We start from the raw sequence: 24958 nt of genomic DNA, 5'->3' as shown, positions 1-24958 counted from the left end.
CACAGCAGCTAGCGTGGCCCTCCTTTCACGGTGTTTACTCGGAGCGCTCGCCCCACCCCGGCGGCGCGTTTCCCTCGAGGTCCCGCACTGTACTATACCTATATATCGAGCGGTCTGGCGCGCGGCTCTCGTCGCGCCGGCAAGGGCAGGGTCGTCGAGGCGAAGCGACGTCGGGGTCCGCCGCGACATCAGTGCGTCCCGCGACGCCGAGCTAGGGACGACCACGACCGAGGCAGAGACTTTAACCGATCATCGGCCAAGGCCACCCGTCATGCGTTAAGCCGGAACCTCGGCAGCAGTCCTAGACGCACTAGGAGGCCAATCCGCGACCCTCCCCTTATTCGATCCACTCCGTTCACCAGTCCCCTATTCCCCTATTCCGTCGCCTTAACGTAATCGTAGCCTTGTCCCGGCGCCCTGCCTGCCCCCCAAGTCCTCAGTAGTAACGCCGTGGCTCCGGTCGGCCGCGCGGGACGTGGAAGCCCGAGAAGATCGTGACGTGGAGGAGTGGGTGCGCGCCGACCGACGGGATGGGCTGCAACACCAGTAAGGAAAGCATACAGCAGGCCGTCGAGGAGGCCAAGGAGGACGTCAAGGAGACGGCCAAAGACATCGTGCGGGACTTCATCGGTGACGAGACCAAGAACGGCGGTGTGTATCAGATGCCGATTTAACGATATCGGCTACTTTCCTTATCCTTTTGTGTTCTCGATCGACCATCGACCGATCATTTGCCGCACGTCAATTTTGCTTTCCGTGTGGATGTTGCTCGGGGTTTCAGGCCTTCCTACGTTACGATTACTTTTATTCGAAGGACTATTTTTAATTTTTCGAGCTGCCTCCGTCTCATTGACTCGTGCGCGGGACGATAATTACACCCACGAGGGCATTACGATATTCCGATAAACAAATGTGCCGTAAGAAAGATAGCCGAAAAGTATGTGGGACAGCTGTTGGTTTTTGTAGCTTTACAGTTTTCCTTTAATTAATCAAGTCTAGTGATCGAAGGAGCTTACACGACGAGACATAATGAATTACAGCTTTACAGCACTTATTACACAGACATTACCATTGCTTATTAAAAATTGATGTCCCAAATTATAATTATTGCTGCTGCTACTACTGCTCGGATAGACGATTGTTATTCTCCTCGATAAGATGCACAGTTTTCTCAATTCAATGGATATGTACGAGGCTGGCGATTTATAACTATTTATTTTGCTGGATATGAATGTTTGAAAGAACATTTATTATCGAGCGAACGAGTTGAAAAGCAATTTTTCAAAATTTATATACAATTTTATCTTGAATCGAAGCAAGTAAACTTTTTGCTTTTGAACAGCGCCATATATTTATGACATCGAGTAAATCTCTTCGTGCAATGAGCAAAAGTAATTTAAACTCATTAGGATTAAATTTGATGCGCATGCTTCATTCATTAAAAGCAAATATTATATCAAAACGTAATTGTAAAAAATTTTGATTAAATTATTAGAGCTACATGGATACAATAAATGCAATTCAGTTTACAATTTAAAAATTATTTATTTAAGGTACAACGTTTTGAATTAACGCTTTAACGTATAAAATGCTTGATTATGCCCAATATAATAAACTATTATTATCATTAACATAATATTAAATGATATATTATTGATTAAATATTATTGCTATGTTATATAACTTCTTTATGTTTAAGAAAATAGATGTTTTTGATATAAGACTACGTAATTTCAAGTGCATATAAATGAGAATATTAAGCTTTTCATTTGCCGACGACTTTATTTGTAAAATTCTCATGTTTTACTTACGACATTTGCATCCACGAGCAATATTAATGTTTCAATTGTTACTTATCTTATATAGTCAGATTTTATTAAAAAAATATTGTATAGTACCATAATAATAATATTATTATGATGCCAATAATAATAATGACAACAATAGCTACACAATTGTACGAATAGCACTTGAAAATCAGATGAAAGGAATAATATTCCAAGAATTTTAATTTCTATATCTTTTAATTTACATTTTCAGATATTGAAAGGATTTAACGTAGAGTTTATAATTTTATTTTCCAATGTGGAGAAATGAATCTTTTCAGGTCAAGCAAAGCAATTAAATTACAATCGGGACACATTGTATTTCTTCTATCAAATACATCCTTTCTTATTGTCGATTATTTTATCAAATCTCATAGATTTTATTCCAATGATTTTAATCAGCACTCTGTCTTACATTTGCAAAAGCAAACTTATTATCGATTGATTAATCCCCTTTACGCAATTCCGTCGTAACGAACTTTGACATACTACGGAATTATTATCCACTTGGTATTACGGAATCTCGCTCCATAATAACAAAGTATGACAAAGTATCCAAAAAAAAAAAAAAAAAAAAAAAAAAAAAAAAAAAAACATCCGATAACAATATTAAAAAATTCTTATGTCTTGCATTTTCATTTCATTATTGAAATACTCGAGCTGACAGCTGATTCTCCCACGCTTTCATATTCGGCCGCTAAAACATTCCAGCCCTGGCCTCCCATCCTGACATTTGCCTACGCGAAGCAATTGATAGGCCCGCGAGTCCCTGGCGCGAAAGACAAAATGATCGAGCTGATGATGCCCGACAGCCTAATTTTGGCCGAGTCCGTAATTTCCTCATACCTCATCCCGAAAAATCGTGTCCGCAGCCAAGGAGCCACGTAACCTACATTCCAAGTCGTCTCCCGGACAGAGATATACAATCTCGGGCGCGTTTACGAGTGCCTCCCTGGCGCCAGACGACTACGGCGACGACGTCGACGACTGTTATCAATGCAGTCGGCGACGGCCCCGCCGGATCCCCTGGCGCCGGAAGAAATCAATTGCGCGGCCCGTGGGGACCGCGCCCTCCACCCTCCAACCACGACCCTTTATAACGCGCGCACGCGAAGCCTTTATGATAATTAACGGGGCTGGGATCATGGCGCTGGCATTCTTACCCTCGGACGATATTCAGTGACGGCGACTGGGCGGAAGGCTCGAGCAGCGGGGCCTTTTTACCCCGAGCCAAGGCCTCGCATTGTCGTACGCCGGCCCTCGATCGTCAGTAATTCTAATTACGTTGTTCGCTCAGCACTCCCTTTCGTGCGGACGTCAAACATCCCTCCCCCCGAGAATATACGATCGCCTCGCGGACGTGTCCCGGTCCCCGTGGCATGGCAACGATCCAAGTGTACCAATTTTAATTCAATTCCCCGAAAAAGCGAATCCTTCGATTTGTTCGATAGTACGCGGACGCGAGTGAGGCTGACTTTTTGGCAATTTTCATCCCCGTTTGGTATTTGATTGAGGGCTAAAGGGGATAAATGAGTCTCCATAGAAAATCGAACGCGATATATTCATTGTCGTTGTAGGGTGGGAGGGGAAAGGGGCCAGGTGTCGGGAGAAGACGACGTCCGGAATAGCGCACAACATTACAGACTGTGACATTGCAGAGAGTGCATTTTAAACTTGCATTACTCGCCATTTTGAGATTAATGTTTCTTGGCAAAATCTTTTTGGGCCATTTAAAAAGTACAAATGTTTTCACGATAAAAGCTTAATCGTATTTGGATAAGTTATTAAGACGGAGGGAGGATCGCTTATTCAATAGGTAGTCGAATGTAAAGAACTTTCATCATCTATAAAGTATTATTAAGGTTTTCATTTTGTTTTTGTTTGTAATAACAAAAAAAAAGTCTAGCAATATACGGAATTAATATTGCGTTTAATCTAAAGAAAGAAAATTTGTGACAGATTGTACTTGAAATGTAAATGTTACATTATTATTTGTAATGGCTGAATTTTAAAATTATCTATTTAAAAAGAGATAAAAATTCATGGTCTCTTTATTCATATTTTCATTTTTAACTTTTAATTTTCACTATTAAATTTAAATTTTCTATCGCCTTTACACAATAATTATTAATTTTTCTTTCTTCTCAACTGGTGTATTGCTTTGAATTAACAGTAATGAAAATAAGTAAAATTATATGCAATTTGCGCATTTCGAATTTTTATAATTAACTTGTGTACGAATAAAAAAATAAAATTAAAATAAAAATTAAAAATTCAAATTGAAAAGTGGTTTGAAATAAAAATTGCGTCGTCTATTAAAATGATTCTGATGAAATGATACATTTTATTATACAGTTTGCATAAATTTTTTTTTATTTTGTATATGAAAATGTTTTTATTTTTGTAAAAAAGTATCGGATCTTTATGCTTATATTATATTAAAATAGTTTTTATCAGTAAAAATAAAAATAATTTTGACCTTGAATTTTTTCCTTTTTACATTACAAAGACAACGTAAATAATTGAAATACTTTTCTTTCTCGGCAAAGTAAGTATGTCTTTCAAACAAATATAAACTTGAACTAATATTAATGTGAGAATTTGTTTCTTTTTTTAATAATAATTTTGATATATCATATTAAGAAACGTTACTGAGCAAATATATATATATATATATATATACTATTAATTTTACAAAAAAAAAAATTTGTCTTTGATATTGTATATTATTATAATATAATTATTTTAAAATAGTAAAACTTTTGGAGGGCGTAGCCTACTTTGTTTAGCCAAACCGTGGTAACCAATGAAAAATACATTGCAAGTAAAAATAAATAAATAAAATTTATTATTTTAAAAAATGTATATATAAACTAAATTGAAACATATAACTCAAAAATAATGTACTGTTATATTCAAAATTTTGTCATTATTGAGAAAAGCATATATTTAGAATTCAATATTGGATCGAATTATTTTTTATCAAAAATTATTCCCATAAAGATAATCATTGATATTGTCAATAAAGTGTGCGAAATATAATATTTGTTAACGATAAACATTGTAACGTAAGAGAAATTAAATTCAAATATATATTATGATAATAAATTAATGTATTTATTTGAAGATTATATAATATAACATATATATACATATATATATATATATATATATACATATGAAATTATTTTGTTTAGAAAATTATTTATCACAAATTAATAATTACATAATTAGCATATTAATGCAATTTTGTATAAGAATTGAAAACTTGGAATATATGCTATTAAATAAATTAAATAAAACAGTTGTATATATATTTTCCGAGTTTAATACAGAACTTTTTAATATACAATTAAATACTTTAACACAGAGTAACAATACGCGCGCGTGCACACATACAATGATCTGAAGAATATTAATTATTTAAATATTCATTATAATAATAAATAATTTAATTGATTATACGGAATATTTTTGTAATGCGAAGAATTCTAAAAAAGTATTTATTGCATAAACAACTTATACTATTTTTTTAATCTTTTAAACTTGATAATTTATAAATCCTAATAAAACTCTAATAATGTATAAACATTTTTCAATATAAAATAAAATAAATATATTTGTTAAATAATATATATTAATAAAAATTGAATACGTTTCCTTATATTTATTACTTTGGAAATATTATTAATGAAATTTTATGTCAATGCGATATAAGAAAGAAATAAAAAATTTGTGGTAAATCGATTAACAGATATTTTAATCGTTGTTTTTCGTTGTTTTAATAATTGTTTTTCATCGAATGTTTAAGAATTAATGTGCATTGGATTTTTTAAGTAAAAAATCTTTACTAGTCTTCTCTCTTACTTTAATCTATAGCAGATTTTAGTTTTACTTAGAGTCCATTCATTTTGTATTAATTTTAATGGCGGAAACTCATCAGTATTAGTTTTGCAATAAAAATTCATTTACATAGTCATTCATTTTCACATAGTCATTACGTAAATATTAAATATGAATTTTCCAAGTATGAAACATAGTTTCTTATGCATTAGGAAATATCAGGAAACAAGGATTTTCTGAAGTATACACAATGTTTGAGCAAATAAAAAATCTCTTTTAATTTGAATTATATTTAATGGATGATTTTAATTAAATATTTTCTTTTGGCGATAATGAATGTCTTTAACCCAGACAATTTTAGATTCGATAATCATGCATTTTCATATTTTAATCATTTATGCACTATTCAATAGTGCAGTGGTTTGAATATTTTAATTCATCTGTGTCGATTATATTAGTTCTAGACTGTAAAATCGAGATTTCTTATTTTAACTTTAGAAGTAACATGTAATTGGACTGACATTTTAGTCTCCTGTAAAAGACAATTAAAAATTATTTCATTATTGTAACATACGCGAGTTGGAATTATCAAATCTAGACGTACCGTTAATAATAATTACACGATGATAAATTAAATTAGGATTTTACGATTTTATCGGAACTTTATGTAAGGATTACACCTTATTATATGAGTATATAGAGATAATGGTATATGGAAAAACTAAAAATTTTGAAATTTTATGATGTAATTTATCAGAATAATGATGATATTTTTGGAATGTTATAAAATTTCTATATGCAAGGAAAAATATAAGAAAATTTATGGGCATTTAATGTTATTAAAAGTGTAAATAAATTATTAATATCATAAATTATAATTTCATGACACCGAATGTCATTAAAAGTTTAAATATATTTTTATTTCTATTCGCATGATTCACTAAAGTTTTCCTGTGTATTTGATGATGTTCTATCGAATGGAAAATGTACTGTATATTTTCATATCACCATAGACGAACATTTTTAAACGTTGCAACAGAAAATTCCTAATTTCCTATTAATTTTTTCCACCATACTGGAATATTTGAAAAGAGTATAAATATATATATATATATATATATATATATATATATTTATTATTTCGCTATATTTCGTAGAAGAAAACCTTCAATCTGTTTATTTACAAGGCATATTAAAGCTGTGACGAGACTTTACGTCAATTTCTCCTTCTACAAACAAATATTATTCAACTATCTTAAAATCTTTAGGTTTCCACAACCAGAGTTTAGTATTATAATTTCATGATAATATATGATTGTATATAAAGTATCTGTAGAATTATAAAGTAATAAATGTTCAATATAATTCGCTTGTAAAGAAATACATTTCTATTATATCTAACCAATGATAATAAAATTGCATATATTATTATAGAATTATCATTTATTATTATTAAATTTTACATTAATATCTATTAAATAAAAGAAAAATTGTTTCGAGTCCATGATCATTTAATGTTTCATAGTTTTAGTTGGTGTAATAAATTAATACTAAATTATATGTAATACGTCGATGAATAAATAGGTTAATTGTATATTACAAAAACAAAAATTGAGAATTTTATAGTGACCGTAGAGTCTTTCCCTCTAAATATTTACAATCATTCGTTTAAATAAAAATTTTCTATTTCAAAAAGTCAAAAACTTTTCTCTTTTATACAATATCGTTTATACATAATTTTATCCGCTCAATGATGCTTGCCTTCCTCGGATTAGAAATGTTAAATTAGCGATGATAATGTGCACAAAGTGCGCATCAATTTATCTTAACCGTCGAAAGTACATAAACTTTCTAGAAATCGTGTAATCTTGCGCATTCCATTAGAGCGATAAGCAAGTTTCCGAGCGCATTAGAAGCACAGAGCGCAGAAAAAGATAATGCGAAAAGAGGAACTGAGAGCAACAAAAGTGATTGTAGAAAATATGAGGGTATTTTGTGGTGCGTATTATTCGTTCAAGGAGATGCAAATAAGTTTACCTAAATAAATTACCTCGAGGCATCGTTCAATAACCTTTGCAATGATTCAGCTGGTTTCGTTGGCTAATCGCCTTATACATCTCGAGCGGCATATCAAACAAACTTTAACTCAAATCAATACTATGGGCAGCAGGAAACGCCGAGGCAAAGCGGAAAAAAGCAACAAATTGATCCCTCGTGTCGCTCGCCCCGTATACATCACAATCGACACCGCGCAATTGAAGGGTGCACCGGCAGGTTATACTTATGTATTTGGTTTTTCCGATCGAGCGAGTCATTCGCCGTGTTTGGAAGTTCGGTTGCCGTCGTCCGAGACGATCGCGTGCTGACCGTCCTGACCTCCTTAGAAGGCCGATATCTTGATGGGTACAGCAAGTTTATGGGAGCTCTCAACCGACACCCGCCACCACCTCCCCTCGTCCCGCTCCCACCATTGCTCCACCACCACCACCACCACCACCACCACCACCACCACCACCACCATCATACACTATATCACTTACCCTTCTGAGTAAATATCATTTCTCGCTGGTCAAAGTCACCGTACTACTACCTAATTGGCAAATCGTCTATTTTTAGAGGGTGGATCGTAGGAGGGGTGAGTAAGGAAGGGGGAGGGACGAAGAGAAGTAAGCTAGCTACGACACGATTTCCTGCAGCAATTTTTTTCGAGCGCGGGTAAGCGCACCGTGGGTAGGCATTGTTACGGGGCGTGGATTACGTAGACGTGTGAGGAGAACGAATAAGAAAATCTGTACGTGAAATATATTTTAGGGCATATCGAGCACCCTACATTACTCTTTATGCGGCAACCATATAAACAATCAACAATAACACTGCTCACTCCCTTTAATTCTCTTCATTATATTTCTTCTCCTTATTCGGTGGCTATCCGTCATTTGAACGAGTATCTCGTTATTTAAAAAAATTATTTTATAAATGATTAATAACCGTTACTTACTTATGTATTTTCGGAATGTTAAAATAGTCTTTCATGGAAAGTAATATGGATGTGTGACAGACAAACAGTTGAAAACTGAAATATCGTTTATCGTTATTTTAAAATTATCGTTCTTTAATTCTTTTACATTCATCTCCAACTGTCTGTAATTGGACAATAATAAGGATTAAGAAAGGAAAACGTAGCTACATAATTAAATAATGTATTATATAATCATTGAAAACCAACATTTGTTTAAATTTAAGATTAAAAACAAAGAAAAATAATAAATTGCCATGACTAAATAATTTTTTCAAAATTTTAGTTATAGATTAATGAAATATCTTAGATTATTGATCTACAAAATTTAACAATTACAAAATGTTTAATCTTGCAAAACGTTTGTGCAAAAATAGTTCGGCATAATATTAAAGAATAATTTTTATAGTTTTATTTTCATTGATAATGCATAGTTGTAATTTGTATATACTCATTTCTTTTATTTATTGATTTACAATACAATATTGTTTTGCTAATAATGTAGGTATAATGTTATATCAATTTAATTTTTCAAATACGGCATCTATAAATCAATGAAAATTATTATACAATAATCAAAGAAAATATTCTCATTTAAAAAAATCATTTATTAATGATATTAGTAATACAGATCTGTAATATATTTAACTGAATTTTATAAATATTTCTCAATAATATATCAGCAATTATATTAAAATTAACATTTATTATTTTTATTAATAATTAAAAAAAAAAAAAAAAAAAAAAAAAAAAAAAAAAATAGAAATCAAAGAATATTATAATATATTTTATAAGATATTACATTATACTTTATGACAATGGTAAAAAGATTTATCTACCTACTGGTTTACGAGTTTGCTGGATATTTTTCATTTAATGTCATTTTATTACGCAACTAACATTTAGAATTAAAACAAAAAGAATTTATGCATACATACATAAACACACACACACACATATTTTTCATTTAATGTAATTTTATTACGCAACTAAAATTTAGAGTTAAAACAAAAAGAATTCATACATACATACATACATAAACACACACACACACACACGCACACACGCACGCACACACACACATATACTATTGAATAGTAATTTTTTTTATTTCTTTTTTTCGTATAATAACGCTAATGTATTGATTTTTTGATATTAATAAACAGCTTTGGTTATTTTTTTTTTATAATTTGGTTACTTTTTGATTTTTTTTTCTATTTTCGTTTCAATTTTATATATATATATATGTTTTTTTCTAACTGGAAAGAATAATTTTATTCAATTTACATTACATCATCAAATATAATTATATTACTTATAATTTTTTCAGTACTCCTGTATTATCGCGTTTAAAGATCGTCTAATAAATTTTCAATAAAAATCAAAGCTTATACAAAATTATATATTAATAAAGTCATAGTTAAACACGCAACACAATTATTTTCATAAAAGTTTTTTAATAATAATTTTTTTCATTACTCATTGTGTAAAAAAATAGTTATATATTGAAATCATTACATTAATGTTAAGTAAACGAAGACGATGTTTTGAAAATTTTCGAATAGGATTTGTGCTGCAATTTCTTTAAGTTGATGGTTCATAAGATAAAATGAATACAACATATGAAATTAATATGATTTTGCAATTTAAAAAATTTGATTTATTGATTATTGATAATGATTTTTCCAATTAATTTCGAATTAATACTTCAATAGAAATATTCTTATTAACATATAATTGTAAAAATTCAACTAATTTAATACATAACGATTGAGATATATTTTTCAATCGACAGCTCAATTTCAGTTACTGTTCACGAAATATTTTTTAAAATATTTTCCAAATTAATGAAAAATTAATATAGATGTATTAGAAAGATACAAGGGTGTAATTTTTTTTTTTTTTTAAAAAAGTTATTTAGTACGTACTGAAATTTTACGAATAAAAGCAGAGTTCAAGTGAAATTCTATTCTAGTTTCATAATATGCAATTATTGCCTCGAAAACAAAAAGTATATAATTTCTCAGAAATACAAGCACATTTTTAACCCTTTGAATTTAAAAGCCATTTTAGTATAAGACACTCGAGTTAACGGCTAAGCCACTAATGAGCGAGAGATGCAAGAAGATATGTGTATGTATATATATATATATATATATATATATATATATATATGTATATATATACATATGAGATCGTGGTAAGGGAAAGGGAGGGAGGAGGGGATAGGAGGGCAGAAACTTAAAAGCCTGTGTCAGGTGGACTTCCGGGTCTTTGACCCAGAGATCGATTTTTCGACTGACGTCCACAGTCGGGGTTGCCGCATTTATCTGCGTTCTCCAGGGTCGTGCACGCACACATACATACGACGTGACGACAGTCCATGCGTCCGTCCGTCGGCAGGCGAACGATTGTATCGGAGCTGCCGATCGAATCGGAGAGGAGCGTCAACGTTTTACATGGGCGACGTATTCCGAGCGAGCGAATCAATAAAAAGCGATTCGCTAGACTTCCGACGCTACTCGAAGATACGATTTGGTTGACAAACGAAGGCGAGTTGCTGAATCACTGGAGAATATCTGCACGAGTGACATTTTTATTTTCAAATTTTCCAAACACCATAACCGATAATGTTTCATTGTCCTGCAATCACGTGATGGCATATTTTATCGTCCAAGGATTCAGAATGTTGCGAACGGTTGTGAGATAATCCTCGTGTTTAATTTGATTTTTAATTTTAACAAAAGTTTGGCATGTAGATGCTTATTACAATTTTTATCTGAACACATTATTTGTCAGAATAAAATCCATCAATTTTCCATAAAATCCATCAAAAGTCAATTATTCCCTCTATTTCAATAGACATACATATCCAGTTTCATATTATAGTCAATAATATTTATTCTTATTATGCTGTGTATGAAGTTTATACTAACTAAAATGTACACATTTTCTCTAAATAATGTTGTAACTGCACGGTGTAGATTAGGTTTATAAAATTTTTATTAAATTTTATTAAAATCTTATTATACTTTATAATAATGGATGATAATAACTCGAATACATAGGAGGGCTAAAAAATTTCGTCACGCAAGTTGAAAAATTAAGAATATCAACCGCTTGCTTTTTATGCAATAAATTCGCATAAGAATTCTGTTGGATAATAAATTTCATCTTTGTAAAACAAATAATTCATATTAAAAACAGTGCGTGTTTTATGTATTCAGTATGTATTCAGTTTATGTATGTAATAGAAATGATGTATGGATGATAAAGAAGTAAGTGAATATTGAAATTTAGAAAATAACGGATGGAATCAAAGCTTCTATAAAGCTTGTTATATTTGAAATTAAAAATTGAACAGTAAAAGTAATTTGAGTTAATTAAAAAATATATAATTTAGTTGAATACAGTTGTATTGGTAACTTCAATAAATATTTAAGTGATTCAAACATACTTACTTTGTACTCAAAGACATTGTGAGTTACTAATTAAACTTGATTTTTTTTTTTTTTTTTTTTTTTTTTTTAATTTAATTTCTAAACTGTTTTTTGCAAATTTTTTTTTTTGATAAGCCATATTGATAAAAAATTAACATTCAAATGTTAAAATTTGTAAATATTTTTTACAAATAATTTACATTTTATACATTTTTACACAATTTACACAATTTTATGTGTGATGATATTTGGAAGAAAATAAAGAAATAAGTAGGAAATAGTTTCAAAGGGAGTGAAAAATTCATAATGTAATAAATTTCACAAACCAGAAGCTTCCATTATTTTGTAAAAAATTTCTTTTATTCATTTAAAAAAAAAATGCTCAAATATTCTTTTTAAATTACATAATTTAAAATTAGATTTAGAAGTAGAATCGAAGCTTGAATTTTTCATTGTATTTAGAAAACATATTTTTGTTTCAAATAATTTAAATTTGTTTCATCATTTTCTTTTTATAAGACAATATATGTTAGTTATTTTATTTTTCTCTTATTCTCGATAATTTGATATGTGAAGTTTCATTACGCGATTATACGTTAATTGAATTGAGAGTACATTATACATAGAAAAATATCATCATAATTGTTAATATTTAGGACATTAATATACTTTTCTACTGATACATTCATCAACCAAATTGTAAACATTTAAAAGTATTTTTGTTATATCATAATATAATTATTGTAATTTTGAATTTGAATCAATCTTTTAATCTTATACTAATTGTCTTTCGTTAAGTTAATTTATATTAATATTTATAGGAAATTAAAATGCATCTTTACATTTTTCAAAAATATATATTTATTCATAATAAATTCATGTTATTTTTCTAGTATTAAAATCTCTAAAATTGTCTAATAATTCATTCAAAATAATAAATTATTATATTAAATAATATATTTAGTAAATCTTATTACTGCTGAAAATAACGTTCGTGTAGCGAGACAACAAATTTTTACTTATCATTTACGTAATAATTTCAGTCTTAGAAATGACAGCTTTACTTTTATAAAATAAGATATATCTTACTGAAAATATAAATATTTCCATTTGATATTGAATTTTCTGAATGTAAGAAGACGATGGAAGGTTTCTTCACTTTAATCTATATCTATTTATTATCAATGCTATTCTACGGACTTTCATCTGATATTTTTTTAACATATTATTCACTTTAGTCATTTGACTCTTTTGAATTCGTAAAATTTATTAATGTTTAAAATTGCATAGTTTTTTTTTTGTATGCATATATATATATATATATATATATATATATATATTTGTATTTCGATTGCGTGTATAATAAAATGACGTAATTATAGATATTTTTGATTTTTAAGAATTTCAAATAGTAACTGTAATTAATCAAGATTTGTAATTTATTTTTCAATATATACTTATGAAAAAATGTATATTTTTTCAAGTAATAAATTATTTGATATGTTTTATGAGCAAATAAACCATATTGTATAAAAAATACTGGTTCGGTAAATTAATAATATATTTGTCACATTAATTTATTAAAATATTTCTTTTTATGAGAAATTAAAATAAGATTCGAGTTGATATTAAGACGTAAATATTTGTACAAATGTATGCATATTGAAAAATGTTTTTATACATATATATATATATATATATATATATGTAAGTGTGTGTGATATGCATAAAGTATTCGATTAGATTATTAGTAGTAAATTAATGGAGGCTCACCACATATCGTAGGGTATGTATATATATATATATATATATATATATATATATATATCAATTTTTGATTTATCTTCAAATAAAATATTTCAATAAAAGCGTAAATTTATTCTTATACGTTATAAAAGTATATATAACCTCTTTAATTAGAAAATTGAGTGGCAAATGGAATTCATAAATTATAAATTATTTCATATTAGGTAAACTTTTATTCGAATAAATAACGAGATTCCTTTTTGACTCGTATTTTATGAAGTTGACACAAGGAAAGATAAATAATTGAAATCCTTATTCAATTCATTTTCCGAGTCGGATTATTTGTCCAGCAGCATATCGCTTGAAAATAACACATTTAATAATTCATAAAATAATTAATTTAATAATTATTTCCTACAATAGGCGATGTCTAAAATTATCGAAAATTTGATGAAACATTTTCTAAATTCATAAACACATGACTTTTTATAAATCGACATCGAATCACCTCTATCGTCATAAATTTGAGATGTCCTTAAAATTATTTGAAAAACGCAGGCAGACGCGCACTTAAAGGGAACGCATATTTTACGTATTAAAGATTTATAAGTTGAAAAGCGGCTGCATGTTGTAGAATTACGATCGAGCATGGAATTGACAAAAATATATATTATTTGTCTATTTCTTTGAAAATACAAAGATTATCGTTATAAAAAGTGGGATGATTAGTTGCGGGTTCAAGGGTGGTCGAAGGTGCTGGTTAATTAAGAAAGTATGTCCACATAACGCCAACCTGAAGTTTTGTCTGCTCGAGGCTCGGGAACGCCCATAACGGCAGTTTGCCATGCAATTCCTGACGTGATCGCGTCAATCATGGCGCCCAATAACGCCATTTACTCCTGTCTGTCACTGCTCTTTTGCCGTTCACGTGGCAGACGTTAAAAAGTGGTCGAGTTAATCGGCGCGGATCCGCCGATATCGAGGACATGGAACTGAAAAATGTATGCATAGTGAAATGGCAATTTACAAGTCCGAGGATTAATAGAGTCCGGCAGGATGTCGTCTATCAGTGCATTCACTCTTCCAATTAAGTGATTATTAGGCTGTACTTATTTGAAATTAATTACGATTTATTCAAGTGGTATGATAGTGCGGTCATATTAATATTTCGTTAATTGACATATTAAAGTGTCGGTTTCATTAGCGGCTGGCTACTAATGATCATTAATTTATAAAATCTATAAGGGTTATAATTATAATGATTAACTATAAAAAAAAGTCGAGGGTGTAGCGTAAGCGAAGTATCCAAGAAGAGTTTTTACTATTATTTAGAGGATATTGGAGGAAGAAAAATTACATAAGATCTAATAATAAATTAATAATTAAAAATTTTGTTTATAATAATGTAATTAATTTTTTTATTTTCATGATTTTATCATATCATAACATGATTTTAAAACTATTTATTAATTGTAAATATTTGGAAATAATTTTCTTTAAAATTATGACGAATAATATGCTTTTGAATAATGTTTGTGCAAAAGTAATGAATACACAGGATACGAATACAGAATTGCTGATAACGTTTTTTTTTTTTTTTTTTTTTTTTGAAGATGATTGTCCTCTTACATGAATTTAAAGAGAATAATTAATTTTAAAATTAATGCAAAAGCTCGACAAATACTTAAACTCAACTAACGCGTAATAATAATTGCATGACATTCTTTGTGCGCCATTATTTATATTACTTATCAAGATAATTATTTATATTTAGGATTTTCATCATTCTGCAATCATTTCTTAACTTACAGAACTAATTATTTAGTCACGTGAATGAAATTATTTTTATCAAATGGTAGAATTGATTTTTCAATACAAATTTTATTACGCTTAATTAGTCTTTCTCTACACTGAATGCGAGTTTCGCCAGAATTAAACTAATCAGACAATACGACTAATTTATCATTAACTTTACCTACTAATTAAACTGCAATTATAACTAAATTTTATGCGAGTAAACAAAAACTTCTCTAAAAATTTATTTCAGTTACTTCAATAATTAATATTGCAACAATGTATTGATTATTATTTTTTATTAAAAAATTTATAATAACGTAGATTTGTTGTGATATTATCAGTTATTGAATGTGTATTTGTTTCGGTGAATCGAATTAAAAATACAATTTTCTTCCTATTTTTACCGATATTATTGGAAATAATCGAAGGAAATTTTTATACGCAATTTTCTTTTTTCGTGAATTTTACATAAATTTATTTAATAATTGTAGATAGTTAGAAAGATTTAGAAACCAATATACATTTATAAATGATAGGCACTAATCGGCCGATAATTTGTCAAATTTACGGAAGGCAAGATATATATATATATATCGTATTATGGTTATTATAATTATGCAGAAATAGCGAAATAAGGCAATTTAACAATTACGTACCATTGAGTTTCTATTAAAGCGGTGAACATCATATATTAAATTGTACACGTTGACGAGTTTTCGGTAAATGTTTTTACAGTTTAACGACTTGGGGTACTTTATTCAGTCGCACTCGACTTGTATATTTATAAATACGCAACGTGATCGATGAGGAACATAAAGCAGAACATTACATGATTCTATGTGCTTAGATGCGATTTTCGTCCACATTTACTCTACATGTATAGAATTACCAATGACTACACCTTAAAGTCGTTATTCGTCATTTTCTCGAATAGTTGGAAATGAAGTTTGATATGTTCGTACAATTAGTCATATGATATGATCTCTACTCCCCAGAACATAATTAAATAATCATATAATTAGTTAATTAACTACTACCCTTCTATTTGTTAAAACATTTAGCTACAATATGCTTTATTAACTTTATATTAGTCACACTAAAATCTTTTATAATTATTTTTTAAATCGCTCTTCATTATCTATAAAGATTATTTATTTCATTAATTCGAAATACAATCTTCTTTTTGTTCGTGTAATACAAAGTTTATTGCTAGTAAACAATATTTTGATGTAATTTAGTAAAAGAGGCTTTATGCTATGAAAGTGTATTTATCGAACATTTTACGAAAAATCATATCTAAATTTGTATATTGAAGCTACCAGTTCTTTAGTTAATCATAGGTTTCTGCGTTAAGAAATAAATCAAATTGATTCGATTATTGACGATAGATGTTTTTGTACAATTTATATTTTTTTTATTAACTTAAAGTAATTATTTTAAAAAATATAACTAAGTTATTTAAACGATCTTACTTTGCTGGTCATACTTTATTTCATTATAAAATATCTAAATATATTTTTACCTTTAATATTGAATTAATATAAATCAAATAAAAAAGTGTCTAAATTAAATAGATAAAATGAATAGAAACAATTATTGTAATAATGTTATTTATTTTTACATGCTTTAAAAATTTTTAACAGTATATACATATATGTATATATTGAAAGAATATTTATAAAAACTACAATTCATATGATCATTATTATTTGTTTTTATTACAAAAGCGTTATTTAACAAATTTCATCTTTCAATTCGATAAAATACACAATTAATTTATGTGCTAAATAAATTCTATTCTGTTATCATTTGTTCAGATTTTTTGTTATGCATTCTTAACTAACTTAATACATATTGGATTTATGAGCTTGTCAGATTGTTATTCTTATTATTATTGTCATTATTGTAAATACTTTCTGCTATTATCACGTAATATTCATTAGCAAAGGCAATTTTAGTTGATACTTAATTGTGAATGATAATTATCGTTAAAATCGATAAATTTATATTTTTAATTTACGAACATTCTTTGCGTATTATATTTAATTGAATTTAACAAAATTATAAAATTAATTATGAATTAATAATTTTCACATAGCTTACAGTGTTATATGTTTCAATTTTTATTAATTTATTTTAAATATTTCTTCAATACTCTTTGTTGATATTCAAAAATTTAATTAAAACGAATGGTAATTTAATATTTTTCAACTCTTTATATAATTGTATATTTGATTATTGTTGAAATTATATACTTATTTATTTATATTTGTGTATGATACATTCTAGTATATTTAATTGATCATGCATAAAGTCACGTGGATTTCGTATGTCATCGTTATGATATCGTTGAATATCATTTTACAAAAACTTGGACTGTGGCTACAGTTTTTTTTTTTTATTCGTAGGAACAATTTCAAACTAAAGCTCTTGTCTTTGTTTTTGCTCCTTTTCGATAGTTACTTTTAAATTATTCGTTACATTTTGTAATAATAATTTATAATTATCAATCATTTTATAGATTATAATATAAAGATTTAAATATTTTATTTTATTCGTATATTCATTGGTATATTATATTATATTATTTATATTACATTAATATTTACATTATATTTCTTGACATATTTTTAGAATAAGCGTGAACTTTTCTGTGTGTGAGCGTGTATACGCATGTTATTTAACTATTTATATATGTATGTATGTATGTATGTATGTATGTATGTATGTATGTGTGTGCGCGTGTAAAAAATACAAAATAGTTTTAAGTAGAATTTAGTAAGCTACAGGGTTTCTACTATATTATAGGAAACAAATAACAAATTATCAATTTAATTGTGGATTTATATATTTATACATAAAAACGTAAGTTAATACAAGATTTAGCTGTTTGAATTTTGTATAATATAATAATAATTCATGTGAATAATGTAACTGTCGTAATTTAGGAGGAGCGAACGTCATAAAATAAATGAAATGGAAAGAAAGAACAAACATATAGATCACAAAATAATGAATATATAATGAAAAATTTGTAGTATTATTTATGATGGAATTTTATCGAATTACACTGGGCTGCGCAACTACGTACTTAGCACGCGTGCGTACATTTCTCACGCGATAATCGTAGCGTCCAATATAATTAAGTGAACATTTTGGTATTTGAGTCCTTCATTATTATTTGCGTAGTGTGCGTACGCTCAATAAGTCGGACTGCCGTGATATTCACCTCCGCATCTCGCCGCCAATCGGCACGTGTTGGAGAAAAAAAAAAAAACTTTCGAGTTGGAAAGCCGTAAATTAGCAATGCCATTCGACCACTTTGCTACTACGTTTCTTTCATATTTATGGGAGCCAGGGTATTTTAAGATAAATAATGCGCGAACGCGATTCTTTCATGTTTGAATGTGGAGAATGTGGAGGGACGATTTATAAAGAGGTTACCATTAATGTTAAAGGACAACAAGTGATTTTTCACAATGTAAATTTGCAATGAGCTTTTAATGCTCCTGTAAATCATGCCTATCATTTTATGGATTATTTTATAATTTCTCATTGTTATCCGTTTAATCTAAAGAATTTCAAATCAAATGAATTATATGTTGGATGAATTTTTTTAGACATTACCTTGGAATCGTGTATATTATTTGTAAATTGTATCTGATGTGATTAATTAGCAATAATTATATTTTTAATACGTTTCATAAAATAATTTAGTCAATTTATATTTATTTTCTTATAAATTATTGGCCAATAATCGATTTCAATTTCAACTTCAATAGTCTTATTTATTTTAAATCGATTTTAAATCTTCTTAGTAGTACATCAATTTGAATACAAAGTCTGTTATAATTAGTATTAAATTATGTAATTATTAACTTACTCGAGAAAATCGCTAAGTGTATAATGTATAAAATTCCATTATTTTTAATATTAATAATCGTAATCGTTTTATAGAAAAAAGTTTATAAATAAAACTTAGAAGCTTTTTAAAATTAATTGATGTTAAATTAATATATATATATATATATATATATATATATATATATGTTATGTGCGGAAAATTGACGAAAAACTTAAGGATATATAAGAGTTATAAATTGAATGGAGATAACGACTTTTAGAGTAAATACATAAATTTTATAGTCATTGAAATAGTTTACAAATTGATAAAGATGCAGTCTTAAAATAGAATAGAAAAACAGTATTGTCAACAAATTCATTTTTTTTTCTTCAATTAATTAAACTTATTTAAAAATGCTTACACATCACGTAAACAACTATCTTGACTAAACTAAATATTATGCACGACTGCTTAACTGTTTGAATGAGAAAGATCTAATTAATTATTCGTATATGTTATTGTATGCTGAGCCGTTTATCCGTATCTTAGAATTAAATGGAAAAAAATTTATTAATTTGCAATTGCAGGATAAATGAAAAATTGTATTGAGAATTATACCGTTTGGCCGTTTACAATACTACGGATTTCTTAAAGCTCAAGCACAAATAATATCTCTACCTTATAAATCAATTATTTCGCCATAAAAAGGCATTATCGTCAATTATCAACAATTCTTCCTAAATAATAAAGCAATTTTCATTTACGTGCAGGGAAAGTCGCGGTCGATAAAGTAGAGCATTCACACTCGTTTAATAGAGTCGAGTGGAAAGTCGTGGCGAAGGTAAAAAGGGGTGGAGCCGTAGTCATCGCGGGGAGGTAAAAAGTTAGTATTATTTACACAATCAGGATTCAGTTGTGCCAAGCGACCACAATACTCGCACGTGCACTTCATAACTATTTCTCTCTGTCGTCCCGCACTCATGTAATGCGTTCTCCTTCGCGGGAAGCGAGAATTTTCAATGTCGCGCGTTTGATCGATGCTCAGCCACAAGGAATATGACGCCATTAATTTCAATGACGTTACGCGAACCTACTTTTCGACTTGCGCAATCCTCACCAGCGTGAAATTGTTTCTAGTGCGCGATACGCCACTATTGTATACGATACGCGAAATCTATAAATATCGCCACGTATGATTTATATATGCGATGAGATTTACACGCGATCCGCTCCTCGAAATTCGCTACTTGAGTTTTGGCAAATGTTATTTGAGATGTTACGATGCACTACCATCCAACGATCAGCTTACCCTTTTCTATTCAATAATTTTTAATTTAATTTGACAATGAGAGATGATCAAAATTATGGTTACCGTCGCCACTCCTTCGATCAGCTTCTCTTTCGGTAAAGAACGGTATTGCGTAATATCCAAACGTCTTAGTTCCCTGGTGCTTTCTTGTAAGATTTACAAGGCATGTAAATCAAATGTAATGATAAATTTTGTAAAGCCGGCCCATTATTTTCACAATCTTGATAATATTTTCGCTAAAATATATTAAATATATCGTACAAGTATGATTTATCCACTTTGCTCTTCCATTCGACTTCATTACGCTCAAGAGAATTATAGTTTTATAATGTTATTATCAAATTATCACATAAATCGAGCATTACCAAAAACTCTTATAACATTCTTTCCGACATATTATTAATTAAACTGTATTCAAATTTAAAGCGACAGCATGAATTGTATTAATTCTTAATTTGACTATCTCCACTTGTCGTTTTTCTTTTTTAACGTTTAAGTTATAGGGAAAAAAAAAAAAAAAAAAAACGTGATCGTGTATATAAGATTTTATAGTCGCTAGTTATTAATATTCTAAGCAAACTCATTACGTAATGAGATCTTATATTGCTTGATAAGTTGCAACTCTTGAATTTAAAACAGACAAAAAATCAATTTGATAAAAATGTATCGTAATTCAAATAACAATATGGTAATATTATTTATAAGAATCGTCGAAAAAGTATATTATTCAAAGTTTAATAATATATACATGCTTCATTGATTTTTAAAGTTATGAATTTAATTTTACAACGATAGTTGAGAAACGTAATAAAATATTATATTTTTTTTTTTATCATTGCGCAGTTTATATGAAGAACATAATGTATAATAAGAATTTTTTTTAGACCTCAATGTGTCCAAGTGGTTCATCATAGATATCCATCGATACACCAAATATTGGCCTAACATAGCTAATTCAAAGAATAATAATTGTTCCTGATCTACTTATTGTTCATATGTAAAATTTTATAAGTCCGAAGAATAATAAATAAAGTAATGAGCTTCGTTTTAATGTCTACTCTACTAATAACCATTTTATCACTGAAAAGATCGAACTTAACCTCGACTTTCCATTATTCAAATTGATAATATTGTTTATATAAATTAATACACTAAGTTGTCATTACTTCAATTACAGTCCCGTAACAATAAATGTCATTATAATGAATTTTATTATATGATTAAATTTCGAAAAATAACAATAAGCATTTAATTGAGAGTAAAGTTTAATATTTGATTTAAATAAATTTTTTTAACGTCACGTTATGAAATTAAAAAATAAAAGTATTCCAATAATGTTTCAGAAATATTCATGTTGTAATAAATAAAGTGATAAGTTAATAAAGATTAATTAATTAATTAACGTTATTCAGAGTAAATGCCATTTTATTTTAACGATGAAAAATTCTGTGTACATATTTTTCTCAAAATTTTTTGTAAATTCTAATTGAAGAATAACAACATAATATTGATTATGGTGATGGAAGATTAATTTCAGTATTGTTAATAATGAATTTTAGCATTAAGAATTCGAATGTTGATTTAATAAAATTAAAATTTGTTTATAATAAATACAGTTATAAGATCAAAAGAAATTAAAAGAAATTAAGTTAATTATTTAGTAATTAATTATTATTTTTATAATTATTAAGTATTATTTTTAAAAATGAATACAAGAGTAAATAATTTGAATTATTTTTACATTCAAGATTATCTTATGCAATGGATCACGGAACATTTATTATTCTGAGCTATAATATATTTCTAATTTAACGAACTTTAAACAAGTTTAAACGCTTGAAGGAAACATACTGTCGGATATATAATTGTACAATTAAATACTTGTATATTAGATGAAATTACACATACATTATTATTAAAAGTTTTACCTCTTGTAATATTCTATTTATGTAATTACATATGAAATTGTATTTTAAAACATAAAAGTAAGCGACTAATAAAGTAATAAATTATCTTATTTTTCAAAATTATTACAAATATGTTTTAATATTATATATAAATTGAATACAAAATTCTTTTAATTTTTTAATCTTTGGAAATCCTCACCGTTCAAGTACATTTATTAAAAATTCCTTCATGCACCCGACACAGTCGGTATTTCATGTTCATAATGACGTTATTTTTATTTAGTCTTGTAAATTACAAATAGTCACTATTATGATATAATGCATTTATCCATACGCAGTGATACCGTGGTGCATTTATGTTCAAGTGGAAAAGTAAGTGATAACGAGTATAAATGAATAATCAAATCATGCGAGATTCTAGTTACCGGACGAGTGTACCATATTACCATAAGTTCTCGACAATATCGATATCTTCCTTACCGAGCTTTATTTTAATATGTCTAGATGTCACTATGCGCTTATGGCGCAAGCTCATTGCCGTCGATCGAATAAACACACATATATATATATATATATATATATATATATATATATATATAGAGAGAGAGAGAGAGAGAGAGAGAGAGAGAGAGAGAGAGACCCGCGTGAATTAATTAAGCAATCGTGGAAGGCTTCGGTTGAAGAGTTTACGACAATATTGACACGTACAGATTGATCGGGCGACTTCCTAATTTGGAATAATTATGAGCTTATTCAAAGAGAGTCTACGAGAGCTTGGTTACTACGTCGTACTTGACACTCGTCTCTTTTCACCTTCATTTTTCTTCATTTTTCTCTTCTCCTGATTGCGAGTGTGAGTACAAATTGGAGCTTTGTCTTTTTATGACAAGTTTTCTCCTCTTTTTTGGTAAGAGACCTTTCGTCCTTTTTTTTTTTTTTTTTTTTTTTTTTTTTTTTTTGCTTCCTGGCTATATTAAATTAGACAGTTGTTTCTCCCTAAATTTCAAAGTAATTTGAGACATCTGGATTTCGTGACTTTTGTGTATATGTATTTCTCAATGAATTTCAACCTTTTATCGAATTTCATTTATGTCGAGCAGGTACTTTCGGGAAGAATAAATAATTAACAAATTATGAATTTTAAAAAGCGCCTCCTTTAATCATCGTCAGCACTTTCTTTTCCGATGTGCTATTGAAATTCCATTTACACACACGTATTCTGTTAATTTGGCGACTTGTAAAGAATAAGGCAAGGAAATTTGAAATTAAAATATTTAGGTAAAATTAGCAATTCCTATGACTTTTTCTTATTAATTAGCTTAAATAAATGTTTGAAATGTACTATTAGCATATTAAACGTGAATGATTATTCGTTATATCAAGTTTTAAGTTAAAGAGACTTTTCATTCTATGGTTAAAAAATATTATGTTATTTATATTCAATATTTATATCTATGGCTTAATGCATATGATTGTCTTGTTCTTTGGAATAAAATCAAATATTTGTCTGAATTTCCATGATGTATTTCCTGTTTTTCGTTTAAATTCTTCATTAAATTATAACTTAATAGGAGGGATAAAAATAATTTTAAAGCTTTATAAATCTTTCTTTAATACTACGACTAGTTGTTGACTGACACTTCCAATAACCTTACACAAAAATTTCATTTTTTCCTTTTAATTTGCCAATCACAAATTCAGTGGGATGAATAGACTTAATCAAACGATAATATGAGATTTTATTGATGTCCCGTAGATGTTAGGTTAAAGCGTATGTGGGATGAAGATTTACTATAGATTTGGGCGGGTATGTTGGGTGATCGAGATCGTCTTGCTTTTCTCAGCAGGTCAATTTTTTTTTTTTTCACATTTTTAGATTCGATATATATATATTACTGCTCGAGTCAATGTTTATTAGCCTTTGCCAAGTTTCGTAAAATTTTGTCCAGGTTCGGCTTGTTTATTGTATGTAGCGGGTCGCTTGGCTCGTATTTTATTTGGTAACCAAATTTTTATCAATTTAGCCATCTAATATGAATTGGCAAAGTGAATTCATTCGGTTATAATAATAACACGTTTTTTATTTTTGCCCTTAAATATCATTAATTTTTATCTTCTCAAAGTCTAAAAATAAGTATAAGTGGAAAGAATGCTTTGACGTTTGGTTTATAATTAAATTAATAAATTTCATTGCAGAAGCCTGCAAAAAATATAATTATAATTATACAGG

The 24958-nt window shown here is 28.5% G+C and overlaps 1 protein-coding gene across 3 annotated transcripts in view; it reads left to right on the top strand.

Moving 5' to 3' along the window:
• The first annotated feature begins 432 nt into the window (after window positions 1-432).
• Window positions 433-24958, top strand: part of igl (IQ calmodulin-binding domain containing protein igloo) — a 99663-nt gene continuing 75137 nt past the window's right edge. For all 3 annotated transcript variants that reach the window (XM_011502197.1, XM_011502199.1, XM_011502198.1), the window contains exon 1: window positions 433-651. In XM_011502197.1, coding sequence (XP_011500499.1) covers window positions 531-651 — 121 coding nt within the window. In that variant the 5' untranslated portion in view covers window positions 433-530. The remainder of the gene's footprint in view (window positions 652-24958) is intronic.

Source organism: Ceratosolen solmsi, unplaced genomic scaffold (genome assembly GCF_000503995.2).
Source record: "Ceratosolen solmsi marchali unplaced genomic scaffold, CerSol_1.0 scaffold31, whole genome shotgun sequence".
In the NCBI taxonomy this organism is placed as follows: domain Eukaryota; kingdom Metazoa; phylum Arthropoda; class Insecta; order Hymenoptera; family Agaonidae; genus Ceratosolen; species Ceratosolen solmsi.
The sequence above is the reverse complement of the archived record's forward strand: the minus strand, read 5'-3'. Positions and strand labels throughout refer to the sequence as shown.